This window comes from Ornithodoros turicata, chromosome 5 (genome assembly GCF_037126465.1).
Source record: "Ornithodoros turicata isolate Travis chromosome 5, ASM3712646v1, whole genome shotgun sequence".
In the NCBI taxonomy this organism is placed as follows: domain Eukaryota; kingdom Metazoa; phylum Arthropoda; class Arachnida; order Ixodida; family Argasidae; genus Ornithodoros; species Ornithodoros turicata.
Window position 1 is genome coordinate 39,431,378 of NC_088205.1, and position 27,489 is coordinate 39,458,866.

General features: G+C 46.6%; 2 protein-coding genes across 2 annotated transcripts in view; both read left to right on the plus strand.

Annotated features, from left to right (window-relative positions):
- The window catches only part of LOC135394390 (transient-receptor-potential-like protein), a 270,798-nt gene extending 255,423 nt beyond the window's left edge, over positions 1-15,375 (plus strand). Inside the window, exon 4 of the mRNA XM_064625119.1 lies at positions 15,025-15,375. Within this exon, the coding sequence (XP_064481189.1) occupies positions 15,025-15,354 (330 nt within the window). The 3' untranslated portion in view covers positions 15,355-15,375. The remainder of the gene's footprint in view (positions 1-15,024) is intronic.
- An 8,262-nt stretch (positions 15,376-23,637) lies between these two features.
- On the plus strand, positions 23,638-27,285 carry LOC135395752 (uncharacterized protein K02A2.6-like). Its single transcript, XM_064626846.1, has one exon. The coding sequence runs from the start codon at positions 23,638-23,640 to the stop codon at positions 27,283-27,285; it is 3,648 nt and encodes a 1,215-aa protein (XP_064482916.1).
- The last annotated feature ends 204 nt before the right edge of the window (positions 27,286-27,489 follow it).

The following is a 27,489-nucleotide window of genomic DNA, read 5'->3' on the forward strand; positions in this document are numbered from 1 at the left end:
AATTCATGTTTCTCGATTCTGTTCAATTAGACACACCCTAAAACGGTGCTAACAAGGCCATGTAGAGTAGATATACAGGGTGACCCAGCTAACTGCAAACATATTTTTAAAAAAAATATATAACACTTTTTCCAAGATGAAATCAATTGCGATATAGCATATGCTGAAGGGCACTCTCTAGGAGGACATTAGCAAAGTCCAAAGGCAATGTCTTAATTACCGTTCATTAATTAAGTTTTTAATTATAAAAGCTACAAAGTTGTCCCAATGAGAACATCTGTTCCTTTGGGTTACCTGATATCGTAGCCGTTGTCAGAACCAAAAACCCGTTCGATAGATCGCCCGCAAAAAATTAGTGAAGGAACGCCATTTTTTCTTTATTTTGTTCATTGCGCATCTTCGCAGACGCGTATTTCCTTCATCCCCAACGTGAGAGGGGAAGGAGTAGAGTGCCGATCAAAACTTGATTCAGATCACCGATCAAAAACTGATCGGCTCCCAATAAAATTTTGGCATAGATTCATTCAAAATTTGATCACATCTGGATTAGAGGTGTCATAACCCGGATTAAACTTGTATTGTCCCCTGAATAGCTTTTGATCAAAACGTGACTCATTCCTGGTCATTCCGTGTACAGATCCGTGCCGATATCGGATAATAACCTGACTCAGTCCGTTTAAACCCCAGCCTCAATCCCAGGGTCAGATCCTGTATGCCCAACGTGCGTTTCAAAAGAAGTAACAAATGTGTGAGTATATGATATGCATTTATTCAAAACCAGCAGTAAATGAATTTACATTTGTCGGAAACAGCTTCATTCACCATTTCTCTCTAAGCTCACGGAGCCGCGTGCCCGTCGGCTTCACAAGCTGTAACAGACCTTCCCAGACGTACGCCAGAAATCTCGCAATGTGGCACTAATATGGTTGACCCAGTGATGGGCTCAGTGACCTGCATGGACGCATGTAAACGTTTTGTAGACCAAAATTTTCGTGCCACAATGAATGTGCACATGAATATATCCGAATCTGACACGATGAATTGAAAATCCGGTTACAAATAACACGTACGTACCTCTTCGTGGGTGCCGGCGTTCTTGAGTTGTCGTCTGTCAGTCGACATGTTGCACCCACCCTAGGATGATGCGTGTCGGACCGCCATTGGCAATGAGGTGGCCGCCATATTCTGGAGGTCTGCATTCAACCAGCGATTGAACCCAGGCAATTTTTTGTAGCTTCTGCACCAGTCTCCTGGCATTGCTCAGCAGACGATCTAGTTCCGTGGACATGTTTTGTACGGAAGAAACGCAGGTAGAAATAAATAAAATAAGATTACTGGTTGAGGGCAGAAAGGAAAAATCGCGGCGCATACTCACCTCTATATGTTTCGGTTTCAACAACCTTTTCCTTAATGTGCTGACTTGCTCACAGAGTCCCGTAACTTGGTCGATCAACGTAATTTCTCCCAGCACCTGACGGACCTGGTGGGGTTACGTAGCTCGCCTTATCGCACCTTCGGTGTAAAAAAAAAGAAAAGGATGAACTTCTAGGATGATTTTTGCTTACAGTTCCAGAGAGTATGTGTCTGCGAGCACAGTTTTTCCTGAGCAAAGTACAGTGAGCTAAGCAGCTAACGTGACACAATATACCAAAGCTAATGAAAACAACAAACCTGTGACGCTTGACCAGGAGGAATGCAAATGCCATGGTGAATCGCGCCAAAGCTTGACGTCCTCTTCACGTGGAGCCGGCGGCAGAATGGAAAATCCCGGGCGGGGTGAAACAAAAGTTTTCCAGGTCACCGAGGAGGATAGAGGCTAGAGAATTTGCTGGCCTACAGTCACTATATAAGCTTACGCTACGGTATGGACACTGAACTACGTACAGGAGCACGGCTGCCATCTTGTTGCTTGAGGATCAGCCACGTGACCCCGTACGTTTCGTTTGCTCCCGAGCGAGCAGCCTGTGTTGTCGGCGCTGCGTCGCGGTCTCTGGATATGAAACTCTCGTACGCGTTAGTATTTCTTTGAGAATAATGCGCCTTGCTTTTAATGAACCCTTATTTTCAAACAATTTACAAGAATGAAACATGAATTGAACAAGATTTCGTGCGCATGCTGCTGGAGTATAGCATCCACACAAAATCTTGTTCAAGTAAATTCGCGATGTTTCGTTCTGTGTATTTAAATTGTTTGCATCCGTTACGCATTAAAATCAGGAGTGCGCTTAATTTTTATTCTTTCGCTTATCTTTCCTTATTGTCAATGTAGAATACCTCAATGCAAGAGGCTGTAACAGCGAATATTGTACACGGCCTTCGCCGTGAAAGCACCTGCGACGAATCGAATTTCTGTGTAAATAGGCCTACTGCAGAATAAACATTCCACTTCTCAAACAAGTAAACATCAACGTAGAGAGAATGTGTGGCGGGGGGGGGGGGGGGAGGGAAATATGTTTATTGAGAGAAACAGGAGACTGGAAGTGGGATTTCGTGTGTATTGTTTGCCCTCCACACCCTTATGTGTTCCAGACTCTGAACAATCATCACAAAGCTTTTGCACTTTTTTTGTGTGTGCAAATTAGCATTACTTGTTTGTTTCAATATTGTGGTTTTAAGGAAGTTTTACTTCCTTTACTCAGATGCATGAGGGTTTTAAATCATTCGCAGTGCTGCCTCTTGTGTAAACAAGTGAGATATGGCCCTGAAAAGGGCCTTTTGTTTTGTTTTCGGTGGAACCATATTTCAGGATGATGACTTCATTGGATGTTGGCTGCGAGCACTCGCATTGCTACGCTCTTGCTGCCACATTTTGATGATGTATTCTTCGGCTTGTTGTTGATCTTCCTGAGTGCTATCCGCATCCTTAGGGTCAGAAATTTGTCCACAAGTTTCTTTCCGATATTGTGACACGGGGGATATTGTTGATGCCCGGATTGCAAGACGGTCTGGGTGTGAGCTGGCACTGAAAGGCTCAATACCCTGTATTCTTGCTGGCGGAATATCGTATCTGCATGTTGCAGCAAACTGAAGACTTTTTTGGATGGTCGGCAGAGTGGATTTCGTTCACCGGGTCCGCAATAAGACTTGAATCCCAGAAGTTCATCGTTGTCCACAACTAAATCTTCGTTTAAGAAGGTCTTGCATGCGTCGCACAACTTATTGCAAGAAGCAACACTTCTTGAAACATACCCCGCCACATAGCATAGTGACTGAGCTTCTACGTCGTCCATCGGTGTCGGATCATCAAGTTCAGGGGTAATGAGCTGATCTTCTCCGTCCCTAGTGCTGTCACGAATGGTGTCCTGCGCTACACCTTTCCTGAGTTCCACGAATTCCAGCAAGTCTGCACAGTCGCTAATATTGTAGCTGCCTTTTCGACTCGGACGGAAATACTGTGAGAGCATGATCAGTCTCAAAGTGAGCTTGAACTCCAGTGGTCGAGGAACCGGGTTCTGCGCTCGAACACAAGAAAAGAGGTTCTCGAGGGCGTCCTGATTTAGCCTACCCAACATTACAAATTTAAAGTTCTGCTGGTTGAGTAGGAAAGACTGTAGGGCAATTGCACTGTATGTTGACACCATTACACCAGCCTGCACTGGTTTAAAGCAGCTGCTCTGGTTTCCTTTCTGGATCGTGATGGTTGACATCGGGGTAGGGTTTATCCAGGAAGGCCACAGCATCTCTGTGCTTGTTCTCTTTTAGTTGACTCATGCCGGTGGTAATTGACCTCGGCGACATCAATGTGAACCACTTGTCAACCTGCTCCAGAAACCAAGCTGTGCTGAGGGCTTCTTTCCCAAGCAGGTCAAGGTTAACGAGAACCCTAATTGCTGCTGCAACGGCATGGTTTAACACTGCCACTGCAGAGTCAACGTTCATCTTCTCGTAGTGGCTTGGGTCCAGGTAGTGCAGCACCAGGTGGGGCGCCAGTTTTAAGTCACGTGCAGCGTCAATCTCTGCAACGCGTCTGATGTGTCGTATTGAGACCTGGAGAGAAAGTGCCATTTGCAATGCCATGGTTCAGTGGGTCCGTGAGTGTACTCACCTCATCAGTTGGGAGGTTTTCAGCTTTAACAACATCCATTGGCAGGCGGATATGCTGTCCCCTCACGAGATGGTCACGAATGTTCTTCAGGACATGTGGAGGATCAGCCAAAAAGTACAGCTTTCGCTGATTGTCACAAGGGTGGGAGCAGGATACGTTAGCACCCAAATTCTTGTTAGCTCCTATGCCACAGAGCTTCCAAAGGGCCTTGTTGTTGGGGCACATGTCTGATATCACAGCGTCGACACTTGCTCCAACTACTTCACATTTGTTGATGACTTGGAAGACAAAATCCTTCAAGAAGGTTCCGTCAGTCGAGTCACCTGGAGGTATTGAGAACAGTTTGCCATTGTGATTTTCACTGGGGACTTGCCAGCAACAAACAAACCTGACAAATGATATGCAATGACTTGCTTCCACCGAGATGAAAGTCCTGCTAACATGACAACAAGACCATGCGTTGCCAAAGACGGATTTTTAGCGGCATGGTTCGCCAGTGGTGCTGTTGCCTGCCCAATGACGACTTTTTGCGTCGGGTCAAAATCAAGACCTGGAGTTAGTTGCATCTCATCAAGGAGGACAGCACAACGTCGTTCCCGAGGATGCATTTGTTCCAGCTTGACCTTCAGAGCTGGTAGAAGCTCTTCAAGAATACCTACGAGAAGCACGACAAAGACACCATCAAGAACAACTGTGATTTGCTGTTTTAGTCACGTACCTGGTCCAAACTGCACGTTTTCAATCTTCCTTTGCAACGTTCGTTCAGAAGGAAGCGGTATGAGGTGCTCCTTCATGAACTCATAGCCTCCACGGCCACACGCGAGTCGTGCCTTTAATGCCTTGAGCACTGTTGCCTCGTCCCAACTGTGAACAAAAATTGCAGCTTGAACCCTGGTTCTACACTTCTGAAACACTGATGGGGAGAATGAGGAGAAATGTTGTACCGATTACCTCGTGAATCTGTATTTTCAACACTTCGAATCTGGTCTGAGGACAGGAATGTCCTTGGGTCCTCTGGAAAGGGATCAAGATAATGAAAATTGTTGTACTGCCACACGAACGGGTTAGCATAGGAAAGGTGGGAAGGTGCTCATTCTCCAGGGTTTCCATTTTCTTTTCCATTTGGCGTACTTTCTTTAGAGCACAATTGAGACGCCGTCGCAAGTCAATGATTTGAAGCTCGTGCTCGCATGGTTTCCCATCACAGAATAGCCGTTCATGACTTGGGGGCACATTGCCATCTTCGACCGAAACTGTCGACGAGTTCACTGACAATGATGTGTCATCTTTGTCGGCATTAGCGGATGTAGGGTGGATGAGCAGTATGTGCTCCACTTCCATTGAAGTAGCTGTAAAGCAAACTGTTGAATGGAAGAAAAGCAGAGAAGGAAATGTTCATTGCGGCTCATTCCATAATGATAACAATCTCTTACCGCTGGTGGAGGCAGTGGCTGCACAAACAGCTGGAAGCTTCTGAAGCTCGTCTTGTGCTGCAAAGAGATCCAATAGTCTTACTTGCGGTTTATTCCATAATGATAATAATTTATTACCGCTGGTGGAGACGGTGGCTGCAGAAACAACAGGAAGCTGCTGAAGCAATTCATCTTCCGCTGCAAAGAGATCCACATAGTTTTACATGCGGTTCATTCCATAGGGATGATAATTTCTTACCGCTGGTGGGGACGGTGACTTCCGTGACTTCTTGTAGTGTAATAGGCCCCTCGACCATTAAGGGACATGCTGTAAGACAGTATTGTTCACATTAAGCATGTTGCAGTGTGACAGGTTGCATGCTTCTTACCATCATGTGACGATGAAATGTCATCCAGAAACCTATTACAATGCATCAATGGTTCCCCCACCTCGTCATCATCAATGGTACCAGTCTGTGCTGTTCCGACAGCTGGTGACAGAGCTGCTGAGAGATATTGTTTAAAGTTTGTAGAACACATTTTTGATCATTTGATCCGTTCTGAACATTGATTTTATATTAGAAAGGTTTATGACAGCAGCACATAGCCATACCTGTTGGTCCTGTGAGTGGTGCCAGGGATGGGCTCCTTGGACGCTTAGTACTGCACTTCCTTCCACTCGTGTCTGTCCCGAGTATTGTGGGAATGGCATTCCAGAGAAGGAATAGCCTGCCGTCAGCTCTGCCTTTCTGGAATTGCTCCGGCTCGAAATGGTGCTACAAAAGGTAACCGTAAACGTTGTAGCAGATCTCATTCTTATCTAACAGGTGTGCAATGCTAGATGTTTGGTAACATGGTAACAGGCAGGTGTCATGATGGAAGAGGCCCAGTACCTACACCGTTAGGGGAGGACGTTACAGCGTGCACAGAAGCACACACAGAAGCTGTTTTTGTGAATGTACACGCAAGAACGACGTGGAAGGCGCTTGCTTACATAACAATTGCGATGGGACGGCTGAGACGGGAAAAGTACCTATCTGGCATTTTACGTTTAGCACGCGCGGGGAAATGACAAAGTTGACCGCGGGCACGCTCTAATCGCTGGGAAGTTTTCTGAAAACGACACAGAAAAAGAAGAAAATATGCTTCTGCATGTTATGTTTCAAGAACGGCTGTCGTGCGACTACGCCCCGCTTCAGAAGGGAAGTGATTTAAAGCAGTAGCTTGGTGGTTACAACGCGGCAGAACGTACTTAGGTTGAACAGTGGCAATATACTGCTAATAAGATGAAATATACATACCTGACAAAGCCTCGAATGTCCTGTAACTTGGAAATCCTTCCTGTTCACGATTCGGAGCCACGCCTCGACACGTTGGCCATCTCGCTTTCCTAGGGGAAACCTGAAGAGCGTATGGCCCTTCGCATTGCTGTTTTTACAGTAAAGAGCCGCGCAACACGGCATTTCGCGGACTACTAAGCCTTAAAAATGCTAAAAAACGGCGAAATCACGGCAGCAGCTTCGAGCAACAAAAAGGCAGCGTCCACGACTACGCACACGGCACGCACCAGATCACGTGATCTCTCAGAGCGAATGGGCGCCCGGGGCGGAATCTTGAATAGGGGAAAAGCGTGTCGATACTGTAAGCGTAAGCTTATATAGTGACTGTATGCTGGCCCATAGTCGCCCTTCTGTTCGTCATTGTTCACGTTCTGCCAGTGTGACTGAGGTTTCTTTTTTGGAAAAGCTGTTCTTCTTGAGTAAATGGTTCCAAAATGTGATTTCATATGACTTAGGATTGTCGATGTCAGATGTGACATAACGGTGTGACACGCTGTTTTATTATTATTATTGCTAAGCTGAGGAATGTAGGAATGTTTCCGAAGTCGGAACGTCACGGAGGCATTTACCTGAATCCCACGCGAATGCGGCGGAATCGCCGAAAATACTCAAACGTAGCAGTGCGTGAAAATTAATTGATTAACAAATATGTATGAATTAACAAAACGTTCCTGTGGCAGGCTACCACAAGCGCTGCCAGAAACACAAGTAGAGTGCAGAAACAGTACGGCGTACAAATTCTAAAATGCGTTCTGAAATATATGCAGGTTCGAGAAAAGTGAGCGAGCACAACATAAAGGTTGTTTAATTTCGTGCCCCTGATTGTCGACAAATCGGGCACAAGGCATTATGCCCAGATTTATGGTTTACAAAACTTCATTCAAAACAGGGAGCACATGCAATGGGTTCCACGAGAGGATGCCATTATATTCCCAAAAATAGTTTTTACTTAAGAAAATTATGCAGCTACTTGGGATGCACTCATACAAACTTTTGCCACTGATTGCGCGGCCACTGAGTGCCAATAAATTGAACTGAATCCGCATAGAAACTGATTTTCATTCCCTGTGGCAGCAACTGTGGCAGGAAGAAGAGTACAATATTGAAGAGGAAAGGCTGAGAATACCGCACTGAGGCACTCCCGTTTCCTGTGCATGATAGTGGCTGTCACCGCTGCCTGTGCGCATGAACACCTTTCGACCCTGCAGATATGCCGCAATCCACCGAAATGAACCTCCAGTTAAATCCAGCTTATACAAGGAGTGTCGCACATGCACGTGTATGACACTGTCATAGGCACTCTTAATGTCAAGGAAAGTGCCGACCGTTAGTCGTCCTTTAGCACGTTCTTCTTCAATACTTGTAGCTAAGTCGAGTATGCAGTCCATTGCGCAGCGGGACTTCCGGAACCCTGACATGCAGTCAGGAAGGAACCTGTTCGACTCCAAGTAGCACTCGACTCTGTGGAGAATTAAACGCTAAAATACCTCGCGCAGGCAGCTCGTCAGACTGACCGGGCGAAAGGAGCTCTCGTGGAGACTTGCCTGGTTTCAAGACTGGAATTATCTGTGACGTCTTCCAGGATTCGGGGAGGACACCTTCACGCCAGCTCTTGTTGATCAATTCCAACATCAAGTTCAATGCCAGAGGGCCAAAGCTAGCAATTACTTTGTAGGTAATCCCATCCGGACTGGTGCAGAGCGTTTCCTACACGAACGGATTCCTGCTTCCAACTCCCATAGCGTAAAGTCTATGTCCACTGGATCATCGTTGCTTCCAAGGACAACAGCACTTAACTCTTGACGCGCCTTGGACACTGATTCCACGCACACATTGCTAGATGATGCAGTAGATGGACTGAGAACTAATTGAAAGTGATCGCTAGTGATCGTTCATGCAATCCACAGTGCAGAGCAAGAGCCTAGAAAGGATTCAATTGAGTAACAATGGGGCCCAGACTTTTGACAATCTGCCGGACGCACAAAAGCGTCTCCATGACCGACGTGCTAGCCGCGCCAGGTGACGTTGGATGATCCCACGAAGTCGGCAGGCTTCTTTGTAGTAGACGTACTCCCATGTTCAGCGCGAACATTCTTTCAGCTTGCCGATGAATGGAGCGAAGTCTCTCGAATTCAATGCCCACAGCACTAAACCGCGAAGGTGAAGCGATTGACTTTGTGACAAGGTCTTTGCATTTGGCTACTGTAGTATTGAGCTCGTCAAATGAGGTAACACTGCGCACCTTTGTCTCCATCCCATCTTTGAACTGACGTCAATCGCTAACATTGCGCTTTAGCAGGTGTCCCTGAGAGAGATAAATATGCACCGGGACATGCTCACTTCCCATAGCATTGTATCGAGGATATTAGACGAGGAAAACTGCGAGAGCATAATGTAATGTCCAAACAGCTGCTATATGTGCGCCCACGAAAGAATGTAGCAGACCCGTCACTGAGCACGGTGATGTTCATATCTTCTGCGATGTTTTCTAACAACCTTCCGCGTCCGTTATTATGCTCGCTTCCCCATAGTCCCCTATGCGCATTGAAATCTTCGCAGACAATGTACGGCTCTGGTATAGTGTTACAAACAGGTCAAGGAATTGCTGCTTAGTGATTGCAACACAGGGCGCAGCGTAGCAGCTTACCACGGTTATCTTCCGGGATCACAGAAGACAAGAGCATACGACGTACTCAAACTGATCATCCGTGGACGTTTCGATCAGTTTTTAAAATGGATAAAATACCCCAGTGCGAAGGTAAAATAATGGGACGAGACAAACACGGACAAAGGGACGACGCACAGTACTGTGCTGTGCGTCGTCCCTTTGTCTGTGTTTGTCTCGTCCCATTGTTTTACCTTCGCACTGGGGTATTTTATCCATTTTAAAAAATGTCATACCAACCCGCCCAAATTTTAACCTTATTTCGATCAGGACATGCGCAATGTCCCTCATTATGCAAGGCATCACACGACCGTGACCCACGGAGCGTTGAGGCTGGTGAGTAGATTCGCACGATATCACTTCGAGATACGCACGCTGCGTGGTTCGTTAAACGCTACCACCGGAAAGGCATGACGATGCACAAAAATTCAGAAATCCCTAGCTTAGAGCGAAGCCCATTGCAGTTACACTGAAGAACCGTACTTTGAGGACACTTATTTGCCATTACCAGTAAAAAGCTCAACAGCGGTGTCAACACTTGTAACAAGTGGCTCAAGTGCTAAAGGCGCCTGAACTTCAGGTAAATTTCTCGTGTGCGGCATTCCTCTGACTATTGCATGAAGTGCAGCAAAAAGCATGGGAACTATCATATCCAGAAGGCCTTTCGTTGATTTTGCCCGCTTGTCGCATTGTTCACTGTAGGCTGGTGCGGTGCAGTCAGTTGAGGGCACCGCGACACGCTCGCATGCACGTTTCCAATGATTTGATCCGGGTCTTCCGGAGCCGCAGGACGGGACATCTGCTTACCTACACCTCTCCGCGGCAGCGGCCTAGGAGCTGGCACTGCCTTGACCGCATCTGCATATGGTGCCGTTGGTCGTTGATGCTCTTATCGTTGTGCATTGGCGAAGGATGCTTGACCACTGGCTTGACAAGATCTGGATTAGGTCTCGCGGAAGATCTACTGCGTTCTCCACCTTCAACAACCATGCGTAGATGGGCTGCTGCTGCCGACCTGGCAGCTTTACATGCCGTATAGGATGCTCATGCTGTCCTCACACCGCCTGTCACACACCGCCGCTCTCGACGTGCTGTGCACGACTTGAGGTCCGTGAGGCCCGAACAGATTTTGCACTTTTGGTTCCCCCTGCAGTCTCTCGCAATATGCCCAAAACGTTGATATTTAAAGCAGCGTACTGGTGGGGGAACGTAGTCTGCGACTGGGTGGCAGTTGAAACCAAGCTTTACCTCCCGAGGTAGATGTTGACCCACATGAAAGGTAAGTATGACGCTCTTTTTGGTGTAAGCCATGGAGGAGCCGCCCTCCTGTCGAGAAAAAACGACTTCCCTCTTCACTGCTATTACTGCACAAGGAAGGAGGTACTCTATAGCAGCTGATCTTCCGTGTATCACTTCGGAACATCGGTTATTCTTCCCATTGTCTTAGGATAGGCAGTCGGTACGCACGCTTCTACCTCCAACCTTGCCACGGATTTCATTTAAATCGAACTGTTTGCGGATCCCTCAGAGGCAACTACGATTATTAGATTGCCATCTCTGGTTGTCCGGTGACGTAGGATCTTCTCCTTCGTCTCCTTGACGATATCTTTTGCAATAGAGTTTGTGCTAAAGGACAATAGAAATGAAGTTTGGCGATTGCAAGAAAATTACCAAACGAGGTGTAAACTTTACGTAGAATTATGGTGCCACCAGTATTTTATGAGTATGGTGTACAGATGGGCATATTTTTGATGATTACGAGTCCGCTGGGCTGCCTGCAGGACACGATCACCCGCGGAGAGTGCGCGCTGTCGCGAAGCATTTCGGGAGCAGCTGAGGAGCGCGTGACGTAAGGTATTACTTCAGCTCAATTCCGAACAACGCATCAAAATATATGAGATTCGGAGATCTCGTGGAAGTCTGAAGGCGACGTCCCCGATGATTTAGGGGTTCGTACCTATTTACTTTTCTTTCTTTTTTCTTTTATCCGCAGCGGGAATCAGACGGTTCAGACCGAAACGCCAAGTGAAGGTGAAGATTTCTGCCTACCGTTTGCGTGAGAATACAGGATACTAATGAGTACCTCCAGATTAGCCTTGAAGTCTTCGTCAACAAAAAATGTCGCGCACTTAGGCCGAGACGAATTAACGGCCAGGATAAGTTTCCTGTCTTTCGGAAGCAACGACGGACTAGTAGAGCCTGTTGGATTTCGTGAAGCATACGCTGGGCGAACGCGAGAGTGGACAACCAACAATGTGCGCAGCAACTCTCTCACCCTTGGAGAGAATCAGGTCACCTTTCCTGGGAAAGATTAGGGGTGGGAGGCCTCGGTAGATTTGTCTTTCTCATAAACATCAGTTGAAGTTTGACGCGTGTCTGTGCTATCCGTCCGTGTGTCATTCAACAAAATGCTTTGTTGGGCTAGTTGATGATTCATTCCTAGACCGGGAAAAAACACAGCGCGAAAACGACAACCACGGGAGGAACATCTACCTGCTTTCTTACCTGCTTATCTACCTGCTTTTCCTTTTTTGCTCTTTCCTGTTTCTTTCCTGTAGCTGCGCACCCTTCAGTGCAGTAAAGTTTAGTTGGAGTAAGCGCCCGTATGTGTCTTATGTTCCTCCCGTGGTTGTCGTTTTCGCATTGTGTTTTTCCCCGGTCTAGCAGTGTGTCATTCGCCCAAGAAATATCCTGACCTCCCATTGTCGAAAGGCAATCGGCAACAAGCTGTAGCGGACAGGAGACATTCAACCAGCATGCATAAAAGTTTTGTCGCGGAAATAAAGCTCCGATCGCAAAACAACCGCGAAATGAACGACAGAAACTCCAGCAGGAGAAGCAATGGACGTCAATTCCGTGGTCTGCTACGGCGGCGCGGCGGCGCTCACCAGGGGCTCAGAGCGCTCCGCGGCCACATTTTATATTACGATTATGGCGGCATTTCACCGAATATACGTAAATCTCAATCGAATTACGCATGTTTTTGGTACACACCGCAATACGAGGTAAACAGCTTTGCAGCATATGTTCGCTTCTGTTGTCCTTTAACTCTCGAAAATGACTATCGAGGATCCACCGCCCGAAAGTACACGGGAATGCCGGAGTTTCTGTTCTTCTTGCGCATCACGACTTGAAAGGGGCCGCCTTCATCGCCGTTATGGTCACCTCCAGATCCCGATCTTCGTAGTAGCTCCACTTAACTCAAGTTCAACATCCTACATGATCTCAGTCAAACTGTCCTCCTCCCTGCGGCCCTTAGCAGGATGCATTGCTTTCTCAGGTGAGTCCTCACCGTTTCCTGCAAGGGAGTTGGGCGCTTTCGGGGTTTCAGCCGAAGCTCGGACCTCGTAGCCCGCAAGCGGCTCTTCCATGAGCTTACCCAACCGGGTAACTGGATAATTAATAAACGTGAAACCGAGTAATTTGGTACAAATAATTCGGAGCCGAAAGATACACGTCAATACCGTTCGAGCTTCCTCTTCCTTCGTCGTCTTACTTGTGAACGATGTTGATGTTGACGAAAAAAGTGATAGGGAGACCTTACTTGTGAATGTTCCTATAGCACCATAGATCCCTTCTTCGTTCCGAGTCAAGACAGCTGTATTTTCGGTGGATACGCGTATGCTACGGCTGATTCTTTTTTTCTCTGACAGACTTTTCGACACTTATCGTGGGCAAAACGCAAGAAAATAAAGATGTCCCGCGTGTTTCTGCTATGAAAGCCGCTATCTCATCATCATTCCCTACCCTTTCCATCATCGTTTTCCTGCGCTGTTAACATTTCCAGCTCGCGACGTCTCCCGCGACGTGTGAGAGATCGCCCTTTAAAGCACCACTTGAACGACCTTCTCTTCCTCGGGAGATTACAGCTGCAAAAAATGAGATTTATCGTTTCCTATACGCGTTGCCTATCATCATGACGAAGACTCTGGCCGCTGCAATGTACGTCAATTGAGGGACGAATTCATGCACAATGAATGCACTCCTAAAAAGAAAAAAAGTTTTCAGCAGCAGGCGTTCCGCGCCTACAGTAAATATCCCAACGCATACAGGGCGGCCCGTTTATCAAGGATGGATGGCGTAGCTCTGGCTGTTACATTTATTTTGCTGTTGCACTTGACGAGTTTCTGTGCATATGTATTCGCATATACATGTATAAACTTCCCTTTGCTAGCTCCTTTTGAGGGCAATGCACGTATTGTGAAGAAGACATAATGGGCATAACCATTCCTCTCGCAGGATATCCGCTTTGTACTTCTTTCGCCCTTCTAATAGTGCAGAATCTATGTCATAATCATAACATAGCCGGCATACTACGCATGCTAGCACGATGCACAGCAAGATAGAATTCTTCTCCCTCCACGTTGAACATCTGATTATTTTGTGGGGTACAATGGTACGAATTCGACACGAATACCGGCCTCTGTCGTGTCTCGAGAAAGACTACTCAATAAGCTGCGTCAATTCGCAGTTTAATTTGTAACTTTAACAGTACATCACGAGAGTCGAGTTTCCAGGATAACTACTTACAACATTACCATTCCTCACCACCAATTAACGGTCACTAATGTGACAGATGACAACATCCAGGGTAAACTGCAATGATTTCCACATTGCAAAGTGAAGTACAATACGACACTTACGGAACGCTTTGTCCCAACAAGACGTGGGGGATACTCTTCGGGTGAACTTCGAGGGGACCGTGTTACCCGTTCGCGTAGTATCTATCGTTGTTCGAGACAGTAGAGAGTTTTAGTGCGTCGTACGCTATCTCCTTAGCGTACGTAAGGGACAGCGTTGATGGTTCTGCGCACGCGCAAAAACAAAAAGCGAGGTGCGCGCATTGCGCAGAACCAACACGCTATCCTTTACGCACGCAAACGCTATAGCGTACGATGCACTAAAACTCTCGAATAAGGCGTCCGGTTGTACAACCTGATGACAGGAAAAGTACCAGTTTAGTACCCAGCACAATCAGTGTTAAGAAAAGCAAGATTATACGCATTTCTCATACCGCAACATACACAGAACTCCTGATTGGTGCATGCATGGAGGGTGGGAAGTCGGCAAAAAAGTGCGAAATTCCGTAGTTCTTTTCAATTAGATGAGAGCGGCGGCGCTTTACAAGTGCACGGTGTCGAAGTAAGTTCGCATTCTTTCTTTGTTTTGTTTACTTATCTAGCTGAACTCGTGCAGCGCGATATGTGTTTGCTGGTTTTCAAGAGCAAAACTTGTTTAGGTGAAGACATACACTGGGTATAATACGAAAATGTTCCATTTGGAAAGACATGAACCGACAATTAATTAGCTTTATGCTTGTTCCTGAGGCATTTCTTTTTCACGCGTTGTCTGGGTTGTTTCGAACAGATGACGTTCAATTCCAAATTTGTGTCTCGTTTTGCCCCATTAGCGCCTATCTGTGTTGTCCTGCAACAACGATACGCTTTTACGTGCAATACAGGGCGAACACGAATGTTGAAATGAAGGCACATGATTACGACCATTTCACGCACTCGTCAAAGACGGAAGCAAGATGAGGTTCTGTTGGTCTTATCTTTCCAGTTATCTTGGGAGCTGGGTGTGCTGGCTCAACGAGAAAACGAATTCAAGGAAATCTACCTGGAGCTCAGCAACCAATGCAAGAAATACTCGTGCGACCTTCTCGACCTCTGCCGGAGCACAGGAGAAGTGATTGCCGTGTTAAACAAGCGCTGTAGCAATCCTGCCAATTGGGGGTCAGATGATGACGACTCCGAGGACGACGATCCCAGCAATGACTACAAGCGGTCGGGAGGCCTCACGCTGGCCAGGCTCAAGATGGCGCTCAAGTACGACCAGAAGCAATTTGTCGCTCATCCAAACTGCCAACAACTGCTCACTTCCATATGGTGAGTATACAGATTGAAAATGATCATTGTTCTCATGCGCTCTGAGGAAGACCAGAAAGACTGATAAATAATGTCGAAGCAAGGGTGAGACCGAGGTTATCAGAAATAGGATGATATTTTCTGTGAATGGAAAGCAACAACGGAACTTTCAACTTGATGATATGATATAAACTGACGACTTCGCCTTGGTTTCATAACTGCGACCAACCTCTCTGAGGGAATTTCAGCTTTACATATCCCACCTTCCTCTCATTGTACCTGTTGTATCACCTAGCGTGTCACATAAATATATTGAAATGTATACTTTTCTGAAAATTATGGGATCGATGGTGTCTATATTAGGCAAACGTTTGCCATGACATACGAGCAATTGGTCAATTTTCGGTCACGAAGATTGAATTTTCTGAATTGAACTAGATTTTTTTTTCTTTTTTTTTGCCAGAAACAAAAAGCGCATGTCAGATTTACCCCATCACAAAATACATTGCCTACTACAATTGCCAAAAACGTCATCTCGAGACGCGCAAAGTGTCAATCGTCCTCACTTTTCCTCTAAGTTAATACAAGAAGCAGAAAAAAAAAAACAAAAAAAAACGGTGATGCGCCTCTTCCGGTTTTCCTCTCACTGTTGTTTCAGATAATTGTGGCATTTGGACCATGCTGCCGATATCAGCAGAAGCGTGGAAAAGGGGCTTTGGGCCCCATAACCACCAAATGCCCATAACCTCCAACTACCCATAATCACCAAATGCTGAAAAAATGCACCGAAAAAAAAACGTGTTTTTGATCATTTGGTGCTAATGGGCAGGAGGGGAGAACGTGCTCATGACCACCGAAAGATGTGCTTCCTTGCCACATGTCAGAAGCGACGTCTTCAGGGGAGATGAAGAAGATGACTTTTTTTTTTTTTTACAGTGCACACAATGTCACTAGAAACTGAATACACAGACACAGTACTTTCTATCTTCCTTCACGAGTAATGCTGGTAAAACATGCATCCTTGATTGCATAAACGACTTAGTTGACAGCACTATGTTAGTTTTGTTTATATGACTCGTCATTTCATAAATAGTGCAGTCTTTGTCGTGAACAACGTCAAAGTGCATAGTATAGGTCAACAGCATTTCAGTTCCATCAAACGTGAAGTTGCATATTCTAAACGAAAAATGCATTCGAGGTGCACATGGCTTTGCGCACCCCTGACATGGTCTCACACTTGGCGTGTATGCGGGCATTTTCATAGATCTCAACAAAACCTGGTACAGGTTTTATGAAAATACCCACATACGGGCCACAATCTGACGTCGTGCGCTAATGCGTTGTAATTGTAAAACTTCAACGTATACAACGAAATATCGAAATTGCATTCGTTTAACTTTTGCGTGATGACTGCGGATTAACTAGGATCTCGTTGGGTTCGACTTCAACGACATGGCGATGAATTCGTAGTTAAGGGGGCTTATTTAGAACGAATTTGTGAAGTAATGCGCATGCTAAAGGTATGCTGGACAAGAGAAGCGTCAAAGCTATGCTGCTTAGTTTCTAAGCTACCCATTAGCTTGTCGATTGGACGAGCTTTAGCTCCTTGGGTCGGAGATTGTACAGAAATATGAATGTGTGTCCGACGAAATAGTCCATACGATTTATTGATGTTGAAAGCACAAAAGAATTACAGACGACCACAGAAGGTGTTGCGATTTGCAGCGGCAGAGCTCTGTTAGCCACTTTTGCTGCCGGCGACGAGAATTTTGACATTACACATTACTTAAAGGGACTATGAAATTTCCCGAACCCCCATACTTTTTTTCGCTGGAAACTGTTCTTCCCGCAGAGAAACTAATATGCCCCAAATTTTTCCGGACGAAATCGCTCCACTCTGCGAGGAGCGCGCGCTGGAAATGTCTCTTCCGCGTTCCTCCTCTCCCGCGCATATTTCCCTGTCGATGGTGTAACTGTACGGACCGCACTTCGGTTCCCCGTTACGTCACCGGTGTTGCACAATGGCAAGTAATGCCGCGAGCTCGCGCTGTGGCGGCCGCCACTGCCGCCGTCCAATCGCACATACAAGGTCACAAGGTCTCTGGTGGCGTCTGAGGGTTAAGTTGAAGCATTACGTTTTCTTGGTTGGAGGCGTTCGGATAACACGCTATAATGAACAGCTTTTTGCGTGTGAATCGTTTGCTACAGTTGAACTGGCAAGTATGACATGTGAGTTGTACTTTGTTCATCGAATGTATTCGTCGTCTGATCTGCGGCCGTTCACAACGAGGAACTCACGCACCTCCGTGGCTTTGAGAGTTTTGCTGACGAGTTACGTGGGCCTCTAGCGATTCACCGCAACATGTATTGGTTGTACCGCCGTCACCAATGGAAAGTGTCTGGTGGTTGCTTGACGTTGCAGTTATATTTACGTCAGTTGCAGTTATGTTTACACGTTAGCAATCTGACAACAAAGGAAGTGCGTTGTGAAGTGAGACTGTGATATTTGGAAGATGCCCCCTTTGTTGCTCGATTTGTTTGCACGAATCATCGTAAAAGACTGGGTGACCTAATGGTCTAATGTTTTGTTTTACTTTGTTTCAACTCATTACATTTACATCATTACTGTTATTATTCAAAGGAGCTTCGCGCCTTTAGGCGATTTTGATGTACTCCGCATTTATTGTTCTGCAGGTGACAGATTATGTTTCATGCAAGAATTTATTTATCAGCACGTCACGTATTCTGTATTCAATGTTGAACACGTCGTAAATCTGAACATTTAGCGTTGCCAACCACCATGGCTACAAAAACTCAGCTGTAGCGTATTCTGTAGTATTCTGACATCGTATTGACTTCTGATAACTGTTTGTCGTTTAACAAATTTATAGTTCAACCAGGTTTCCAATACTGTGTAATACATCCATAACCCTAAGACTCGGGGACACAATCTCATGACACCAGTTCGCCTGCTTTGTTGCTCTGTTTTATTATTGTGTTATGTAAGCTTGTAGTCACCAGTTGTGTAACTGGAAAAAAGCAAAAAAAAACAGTACTGACGTAGCGTGCCCAGTATTTTGCAATTAGAAAAACGACAAGTAATTGCTACTATTTCAAGTTAACTGCTTGTTGGTCTTCTGGCAGAAATCTGCTTTCTTTGTGAAAGAACTGTTCCATTTGCCACCGGGACAGAGTCCTCGCTATGCAGGCTCCTCCGAAGGTGTGGGCGCACTTGTATGTGCGTCAATTACGAGGACATCAGGGGCAAACACCTGAAATGTCGACATTTAGCTTAAATAGTACAATAACTAAGACCTAACATCTACACATACACATTATATGCTATACATGCATAATTTTTATTTTTAATAGAACACAGGATATGTTCTATTTTACACTGTCACACAGCTCATATAACATCTGTATTGGCACCAGTGTTACCAGCAAATAAGGGCTGAAGTAGCTGCACGGCCTTGCAGGATGCCCAGAGCAAGTTGAGCTCGTTGAACACAGCAGTACACCACTGGTATGATAATGGTTGGTAGGGTTATTTTTTGGTAATGTGAAACAAAGTCGGAGAGGTGTAGCAGGAACAAAATCTCATGAGGACATAGTGTATCAAAGGTAGGTTCCTTTTATTTAGAGGTGACCTGCAGAGCTCTTGCTGGAGTTGCCCTGGCATGTTACCCTGGTGAAAGACTTCAGCTGCCATGCACATGGGCCGCCCTGATTTGAGAAAAGAAAATAACACAGTACACAACTGCAGTTCCGGTGAATGCCAATGATGTAATCTAACTGAGCAATGATTATAAGATTGTTTTTTTTTTTACCTGAGCACGAGCTCTTGTGCGTGCCCCGCGTGCCCAGGGTGTTATTGTCGTGCTGATGACGTTAAAAGTTCTCTTTCTTATCTCTCTTCGTCGTCCCTCCCAGAATTTTTCCTCCTCCCATATCCTCGTGCAAATCTGTCAAGTCGTCTTTCTTGCATGTTTGACTGCTATCCGGCGAAGCCGGCTTTCTGTGTCGTGTCCCTGAATTCTGGTCATGAAGTGTAAACAAGAAGATGTCCCCCTCAATATCACATTTGTGAATATGATAAAGCAAACTGTAGATCAAATAACAAAAAAGGTTAAAAGAAAACTTGTGAACAATATACAGAGCCCGAATGGTAGACAAGACACTGCATTAAAGAGGAATCTGGAAAGAGGGTGCACAGCATTTGTCTGCTCTGAATAGTGGGTTGCAATGATCATGCTGTCTCACCTAAGGGGTTTCAGGCTCCGCTGAGGAAGTAACCTGTGAACATGAAAACAGGTCAGTGAAGAGAAAAGAACGGATACGTACGTTCAACATATCACATAAATATTCTGTTGAAATATGGTTTCTAAGATCATGCTAAACGAAGTGTACTTTTATCAACAGTGCACCACCTGAGTTTAGGGAGTAGATTCGGTAACTTCTACGTTCTTTTTTTTTACTCTCTCTGTGCCGTAAGCGGCGGAAAGGTTCAGAGTCACGCAGATGAGAATTAACCCTTTCACACAATCCTGAAATCTGTGACAGTATTTGAACCACACGGACTGAGAGACCTTTGTCAGCTCCAATAACGAAAAATACTCTTCGTACTTTCGATCATGCAAATGTCCGCTACAAACACGAGCAGCTCGTCGATGGCACCGCATCGTCTGTCCATTCCGGCGGTCCGATTGCTTTGTGGCGTCAAAAGCTGTCCGTCTCGTCACTGATAAGCATGAAACATTGGATACCAGGCGAATATTGACGTAAATTGGGGCAACCAACTATCCAATATCGTCTCGGTATGTCGACGAAAACCACAGGATATATGCGACGATCGCGCGAAAGCTGCCGTCATGGAGATTTCCACTCCCGATGAACGCATACGCAGGATTGTACTGCGCATGCTCCTGGCGGGATTCCTCGGCTCCGCAACACGTCACGATGACGTGTTGCTGAGCCGGCCGTGGTCGCGTCAAGTTACCCGCTGTGTCTCCGCTCGGCAGCTCGCCACGGCGCGGCGCCAGATGTCCTCCCTTCGCCGCTCCGTTTAAATTCGCTCCCGAGAAATCCGCTCGCGCGACGAAGGTAAAATTTCGGTTCTAGACTCACAAAAATGTCCTCTTTCGAACGAAACAAAGAAAAAAATCGTTTCATAGTCCCTTTAATGTCGCAACACTTGCCATGACGGCCTGCAAATTTCTTCGTAAAATGTCTGTGATATGTTTGTAGAAGTGTGATTAACAAAGGACAAATTTTTCGATATGTTTCGAACTAATTTCTTTATTACAGTACATATGTATTTGTTTTGTTTCTGTGGGACACATGCGATATGCTAAAACTTCGTAATGCGTGATTTCTTTTAATTCCGTGTTAGCGGCTCGAAGCAGCCGTACAGACGTGGACAGATCGAGAGAGGGCAGCAGGAACGAGTGGGGGACACAAGGGGTTTGGTGTGCGTCCTCTGTTGACTTCAGGGGGAACTATGTCGTCATTCGTCTGGCAAGTTTGCCACAAAACCCAGGGAAAACCTTAGAGAGTACAGCCTGTTGTGGATTCAAATGAAATCTTCCGCACCAACGAGCGAACGCTAGTACCCATTCGGCCATGCCGCTCAGTGTGACTGACAGCGCATCTCACGTGATGTCGCCCACGTCGTCTGAACGAGGCCCATGCCGACCTATTGTCGACTTTGCGGTTGCACCGCATGAAGTCATGTACGGTCACAGCGCAAGGATCGCCCTTCGTCTGCTGCAATGCTACCCAGGGAGCACAGGCCGTCGGCACACAATCGGGGCGTGGACGGGGAGCGACACGACTCGGTCGATACGCCGCTTTGCAACACCGGGCCACTAAAGGCCTGCAGTCGGGATGCGACAAACTCAGGGTAGCACCCCAATGGCTTCCCGACGAGCACCCGATCCGCTGTTTCCCCTCTCGCCCCTGGTGTTTGTGCTAGGGATGTGCCACCCGAATCCTCGAATCCTATTTTCGGCGGGATTTGAGATTCGGGGATCCGAATCCCAGTGCCCAAAACGGCGAATCGAATCTTTCAAATCCACAAACCCCGTTTGTTTGGTTCTTTTTCAAGCTGGCGCCTCCGAAGTCTGCCGAAAGCCCCATTGGCCGACCGGTGTTTTCTTGCTTGTTTACATTGCTCTGGACAGAGAGAATTCACGGAGGAACTGCAATACAAGTTTAAAAGTAACATGGTTTTGCTTTTGATTGTTGCTTAGTTTTATGGAAATAATTCAGACTCGAGAATTTATGTATTCCTTGTAGTTGATGAACACCATGTTGAATAAATTAGTTTAAGAAGAACTATATGAGTACGTTTTCTCCTGAAAGTTCCCACAGAACCAGTAACCGCCCCTGGACAGCCGGCAAGTGTCCGAGCATCCGCAGCCTAATGTGAACATCCATTGAACGCCTCCTGGACGTGTTAGTTGGGACGCTGCAATGAGTATACAGCAGCAGACGTCCCACATATATCACCCTGTGAACACCGTGCGCACCCCATCCGCACTGTGTCCACAAATAGTCGTTTGAGCACCCCTTTTCGCTTTTGACCCTCCGCGTCCTTCTTCTCTCCCGCTCTGTCGTCTGACTGCGTCGCCACCAAAGAAGTCTGCGCAGAAGGCTTGTTTTTTCGCCACGCGCAGAAGAGAGAGTCACGTGATGCCATAGCCCGTTGTGCGGATGATTGCAAACGCCGCTGGAGAGGCTGGAGAAACATGGGGGCGTCTGCAATGGCTTGGAGTAGTGCGGTAATTTTCAACGAGAACAGCACCAGTACAGCTTGAATTTTGTGAAGCTTTAGGTGAGTATGCCTTGTAGGTAACGATACTCCACCGGGGGCCACTATCTGCGACCGAAATACAGGTAAACGGCCGTGGCGCCTTCGTTTGTTAGCGCTCGCGTTTTAGACTCCATTGTTCAAGTCGCTTTAGCCCACTGGTTAGTGAAAAAAATGCAGTCGACCCTAGCTGATTTTGTATTATAGGCATATTAGCGCGTGTGTGCTACTTTTATTTTGCGGTCCACTCACTGTGTTCTTCGTGTTCTTTCAGGCATAAACGCCTATGCCACTCAGCATCGGCCATTCTTTGTTGTGTGAGTCGCAGCGTCTCCCAGAAGGTGTGGGACGTTTTCTCTTTGAGCAATCTTCGAATTATGTACTGTCTTATGCGTTACAGGTAAGAATTCTAGATAAACGAGAAGCATTGCAAAACGCTGGTATGCGTATGTGCCATAGGCAGAGAGCGATGATGCCTGCAGTACGTCTGTCGCTTTTATCAGTGTACCTCGGTGGTAGAACTTGGCCAGTGAGTTCCAGAGGCTGGAAGACACACGAAGGAACAAAGAAAGCGGTAGCCGTTCATAAGACGTGAAGGAGCGTGAAGATACAGTTGCGTCGATTCCATGCAGGATACCAACTAATTATACGGCGAGTAACATGGATGTTTTTTTCTTGTTTACATAACGTGGCGATATTGTGATCACGATCTGTATGATCGGGAATGATCTGGATATAGCACCTTGTCACGTTCTTCCATTATTGGTACTGCTTATTGTCATATATTACCTGTGCTATTATGTCACTGTATCATCCACGTCCATACAAAATGCCCCGATTGTTGTGCTGGCAACCAGGGAGATTATCAAGATGGCGGAATAAAGGGTATACCGTGAATCTGACGGTGCGTGCTTCTCATCGTATACCAAGCAACACAACAACTGGCGACGAGTGCGAACTCCTTCGGGCATATTCGAGCGATGCGCGCAACTCCTCGTACAGCACAGATGTCACCAAGCCACTGACTCCCGAGGTGCTACCGAGAACACAAGAGGTGAGCAACAAGCATTCAACATGGCGGTCGTACCCGCTGCCTTACCGGCATTTCCTCCGTTTGACCTTTCTTCGAATCACACTACTATTGGGGACCGTTGGCAGCGCTGGATAAATCGATTTGAAAATCTACTCGTTGGTCTCAATATCACAAGTCCAGCCCAAAAGAAAGCACTGCTTCTACATTACATTGGGGATGACGGATATGACATATACACCTCGCTGGAGCCGCACCCAGGTACAGCCGTAACTCAATCCTCCGAAGCAGAAACACGACCCGATGCAGCCTCCACGGCAGATGTTTACGTTACAGCCAAAAAAAAAAAAAAGCTCCACGATCACTTCACGCCTAAGGTAAACAGAGACTACGAGATCTTTCAGTTCCGACGGACAACGCAACAAGAAGATGAGAGCATAGATTCCTTCTATACGCGTTTGCGCACAATGGCTCGAAATCGCTCGTTTGCAAACACTGAAGCAGAAGTCAAATCTCAAATTGTTCTCGGCACAACGTCCACAAAACTCCGACGCTTCGCACTACAGACGGATGCAACACTTGACCAGCTTCTCACACAAGGCCGCACTTACGAAATTACAACTCGACAAGTGAACGATATTGAGGCATCCATGTCTACAGATGTGCATCGTCTTACACGCAAGAAGTCTCAACGTAGCAACGCATCTACTGACACGGGAACGTCAACGAGCACGCGTCAAGACAAGCAGTGTTTCAACTGTGGTGGTGCTTGGCCTCACAAAGGCGGAAAACAGTCTTGTCCAGCACGAAATGCAACATGCAATGCGTGCCGGAAACGTGGCCATTTCGCAGTCGTGTGCCGCAGTAAAAACAACACAAGCGAAGACCCAAATGTCGTTCATGAAGTTAGAAAACAGAGTGCAGACAGCGAGTCCGGTGATGAAGCCTTTGCACTGTTCCCGAAAAGTTCTAAAGCCCCGAGGGTGATGCTCACTGTCTTCAACAAGGAGTTAGAATTCATCATAGACACAGGCGCTACGGTGAACATAATTAGCCTTGATACGTACAATAGCATCCCGCAACGACCCCAACTTGTCAAGCCCGTGCCAAAGGTCTTTGCATATGGATCGAAGAATGAGCTTCCGTTACTAGGAAAGTTCAGAGCACCATTCTCTTACAAGACTTCGGTGGTGGAAGATATCGTCCTTGTCACAGCAACGCCTAGTGAGTCATTGCTTTGTTTTCGGTTGGCTGAAGCACTTGGGCTCATATCCATTGCTTACAACGTGGCGACAAGCAAAGAAAATATTCTAAGCAAGTACCCCAAACTGTTCACTGGCCTTGGAGAGTTAAGGGAATTTGAAGTTCAGCTCCACATCGACCCTACGGTTCCACCAGTCGCACAGAAAGCACGTCCTCTTCCATTTCACATTCGTGAAGCAGTAGAAAAGGAGATCGACAGGCTGATACAACTAGATGTTATTGAAAAAGCCACGGGTCCAACAACGTGGGTGTCCCCCATAGTCGTGGTTCCAAAGCCACATGCTCCTGACCAAGTGCGTCAGTGCGTTGACATGCGCCGCGCTAACCAAGCTATTATACGAGAACGCCACACCTCACCTACACTGGAAGGCCTCGTTACCTGCCTAAACGGTGCAATGATGTTCTCTAAACTAGACCTAAACGACGGCTATCATCAGCTGCTACTTAAGGAAGACTGTCGTCATATCACAACGTTCGCAACTCACATGGGACTTTACAGGTACAAGCGGTTGAACTTCGGAATAAACGCAGCCGCCGAACTTTTTCAAAATACGGTTCGTCAAGTACTTGCGGGCATTCCCGGCGTAATAAACATCAGCGACGACATCCTGGTATATGGCAAGACCGAAAGAGAACACAACGACTCCCTTGACGCTACCCTGAAACGCCTCACCGACTGTGGCATCACACTGAGTCCAAAAAAATGCAGCTTTTTCCAGCGTGAGCTAACATTCTTCGGACATATCTTCTCAGAGAAAGGCATCAAACCAGATCCTGCTAAGGTACAAGGCTTCCTAAATATGCCACCTCCAAGAGATGTGTCTGAGGTCAGAAGCCTTCTTGGAATGATCACTTACTGTGGCAGGTTCATTCCTAACCTAGCCCAGCTAACAGCGCCTTTACGCTCCCTGACAAAGAAGGAAACACCATGGAACTGGACAACAGATCATCAAAAAGCACTGGACCAGCTAAAAGATGTGCTCACTCATAGCAGCAACCTGGCCTACTTCGACCAGAACAAAACCACCCATCTCACAGTTGATGCAGGTCCAAAGGGATTAGGAGCCATCCTCGCGCAGGATGGTGGTGACAGAACTCATGTAGTGGCATATGCCAGCCGTAGCCTTACAGAGGCAGAGGAACGCTACTCGCAAATCGAGAAAGAGACTCTTGCTGCGGTCTGGGCCATAGAGCACTTCAATATCTACCTCTACGGAACCTGTTTTGTGCTACACACTGACCACAAACCGCTTGTGAATATTCTGACAAATCCAAGTTCGCGACCATCTGCAAGGATTGAACGACTGTGTCTACGAATTCAGCAGTACAGCTTCACTGTTCAACACCAGAAAGGATCAGAAAATCCTTCAGATTACATGTCCCGACATCCTGTAGGGCAAGTCAACCCCAGGTTTCGAACCAGCAAGGTACCTGACGAGTATGTCTTATTCCTGTCAAGAATCGCAGTACCTCGTGCAATAAACACCGAGGAAGTCATTAAGGCAACATTGGCCGATGTCACGTGTCAAGAACTCACACAAGCAATTCAAGCATGCCCCTCTATGAGGCATGATCTGTGGAATAAGCCGCACGTCAAACCCTACAAGCCTCTAGAGACTGAACTGTCTGTGACGCCACTAGGTCTCATTCTGCGAGGCACAAGGTTACTGCTCCCTTCATGTCTTCAGGAACGTGCAGTTCAGCTTGCCCACAAAGGACACATGGGCATGGTGAAGACTAAACAACTGCCCCGCGAGTCCGTTTGGTTTCCCAAAATGGATACCCTCGTAGAAAAGGCAGTGCGCAATTGCATTCCATGCCAAGCTGTCACACATGGACCAAAACGCGATCCTCTAAAGCCAACTCCACTGCCTGACGGGCCATGGGAAAACCTTGCGATGGACTTTGCAGGCCCATTTCCGAATGGAAAGTACCTTCTGGTACTTGTAGACGAATATTCCCGTTTCCCGGTAGTGGAAGTCGTTCCGTCAACCGCAGCGTCATCAACCATAGCAGTGCTAAGAAGAACTCTGTCACAATTCGGTATCCCGAAGCAAATAAAAACTGACAACGGACCTCCTTTCAACTCCTCAGAGTTTAAACTCTTCGCACAGGAACTCGGTTTCCGACATCACAGAGTTACTCCGTTGTGGCCTGAAGCGAATGGAGAGGCAGAACGCTTCATCCAAACACTCATGAAAGCCATTAAAACGTGCCATGTGGAAGAGCAGAACTGGATGCAGAAAATACATGACTTTCTTCTCTGCTACCGTGCTACTGCGCACACCACTACAAAGCTTTCGCCATATGAGCTTCTCTTTGGAACGAAAATGTTGACCACCTTGCCGAGTTCTGTACACCGTGAGACCACGGACACACGCGACGCTACTCTCTCGAACGATACAAGAGCAAAAGAAATATCGAAAGCACGAGCAGACGAAAAACGACATACTAGGGAACACACTCTTCAAAAAGGAGATGTTGTTTTGGTCAAACAAAAGAAGATTAGTAAGTTGACGTCGACATTTGACCCGGTGCCTTATATTGTCGTAGAAGTCATAGGCAGTCAAATTTCAGCAAAAAGAAATAATCATATCATCACACGGAATGCAAGCTTCTTCAAAAAACTTGGAGCAGAGCACAAGCACACACCTAACGCAGAAAATAGCGACGAAGACGACGAACTGCTTGATGACACCAGACGCGACGACCCACAAAACCAAACCAGTAATGATCCACCAGATGATGATCGACACCACGACGGTGTCTCCGCACAGGACTCTGGTTCTCCCAACCGGTACCCTATCAGAAGTTCAAGAGGTGTGCCACCAGAGAGGCTCAACTATACCTAGAGCTGCACGAGGGAGAGCTGTGACTTTTGAACCTTTTGTTATCTCGCTTTATCCATTTGTGTTTTCACCTGTATTTCTTCCAGAAATCGTTTCTACATAAAAGGTGGAGGGGGAATGTCATATATTACCTGTGCTATTATGTCACTGTATCAACCACGTCCATACAAACTGCCCCGATTGTTGTGCTGCAACCAGGGAGATTAT

Excerpts from the sequence above, each read along its gene's own strand:
- LOC135395752 (XM_064626846.1), top strand. The coding sequence starts at position 23,638 with ATGGCTCGAAATCGCTCGTTTGCAAACACTGAAGCAGAAGTCAAATCT.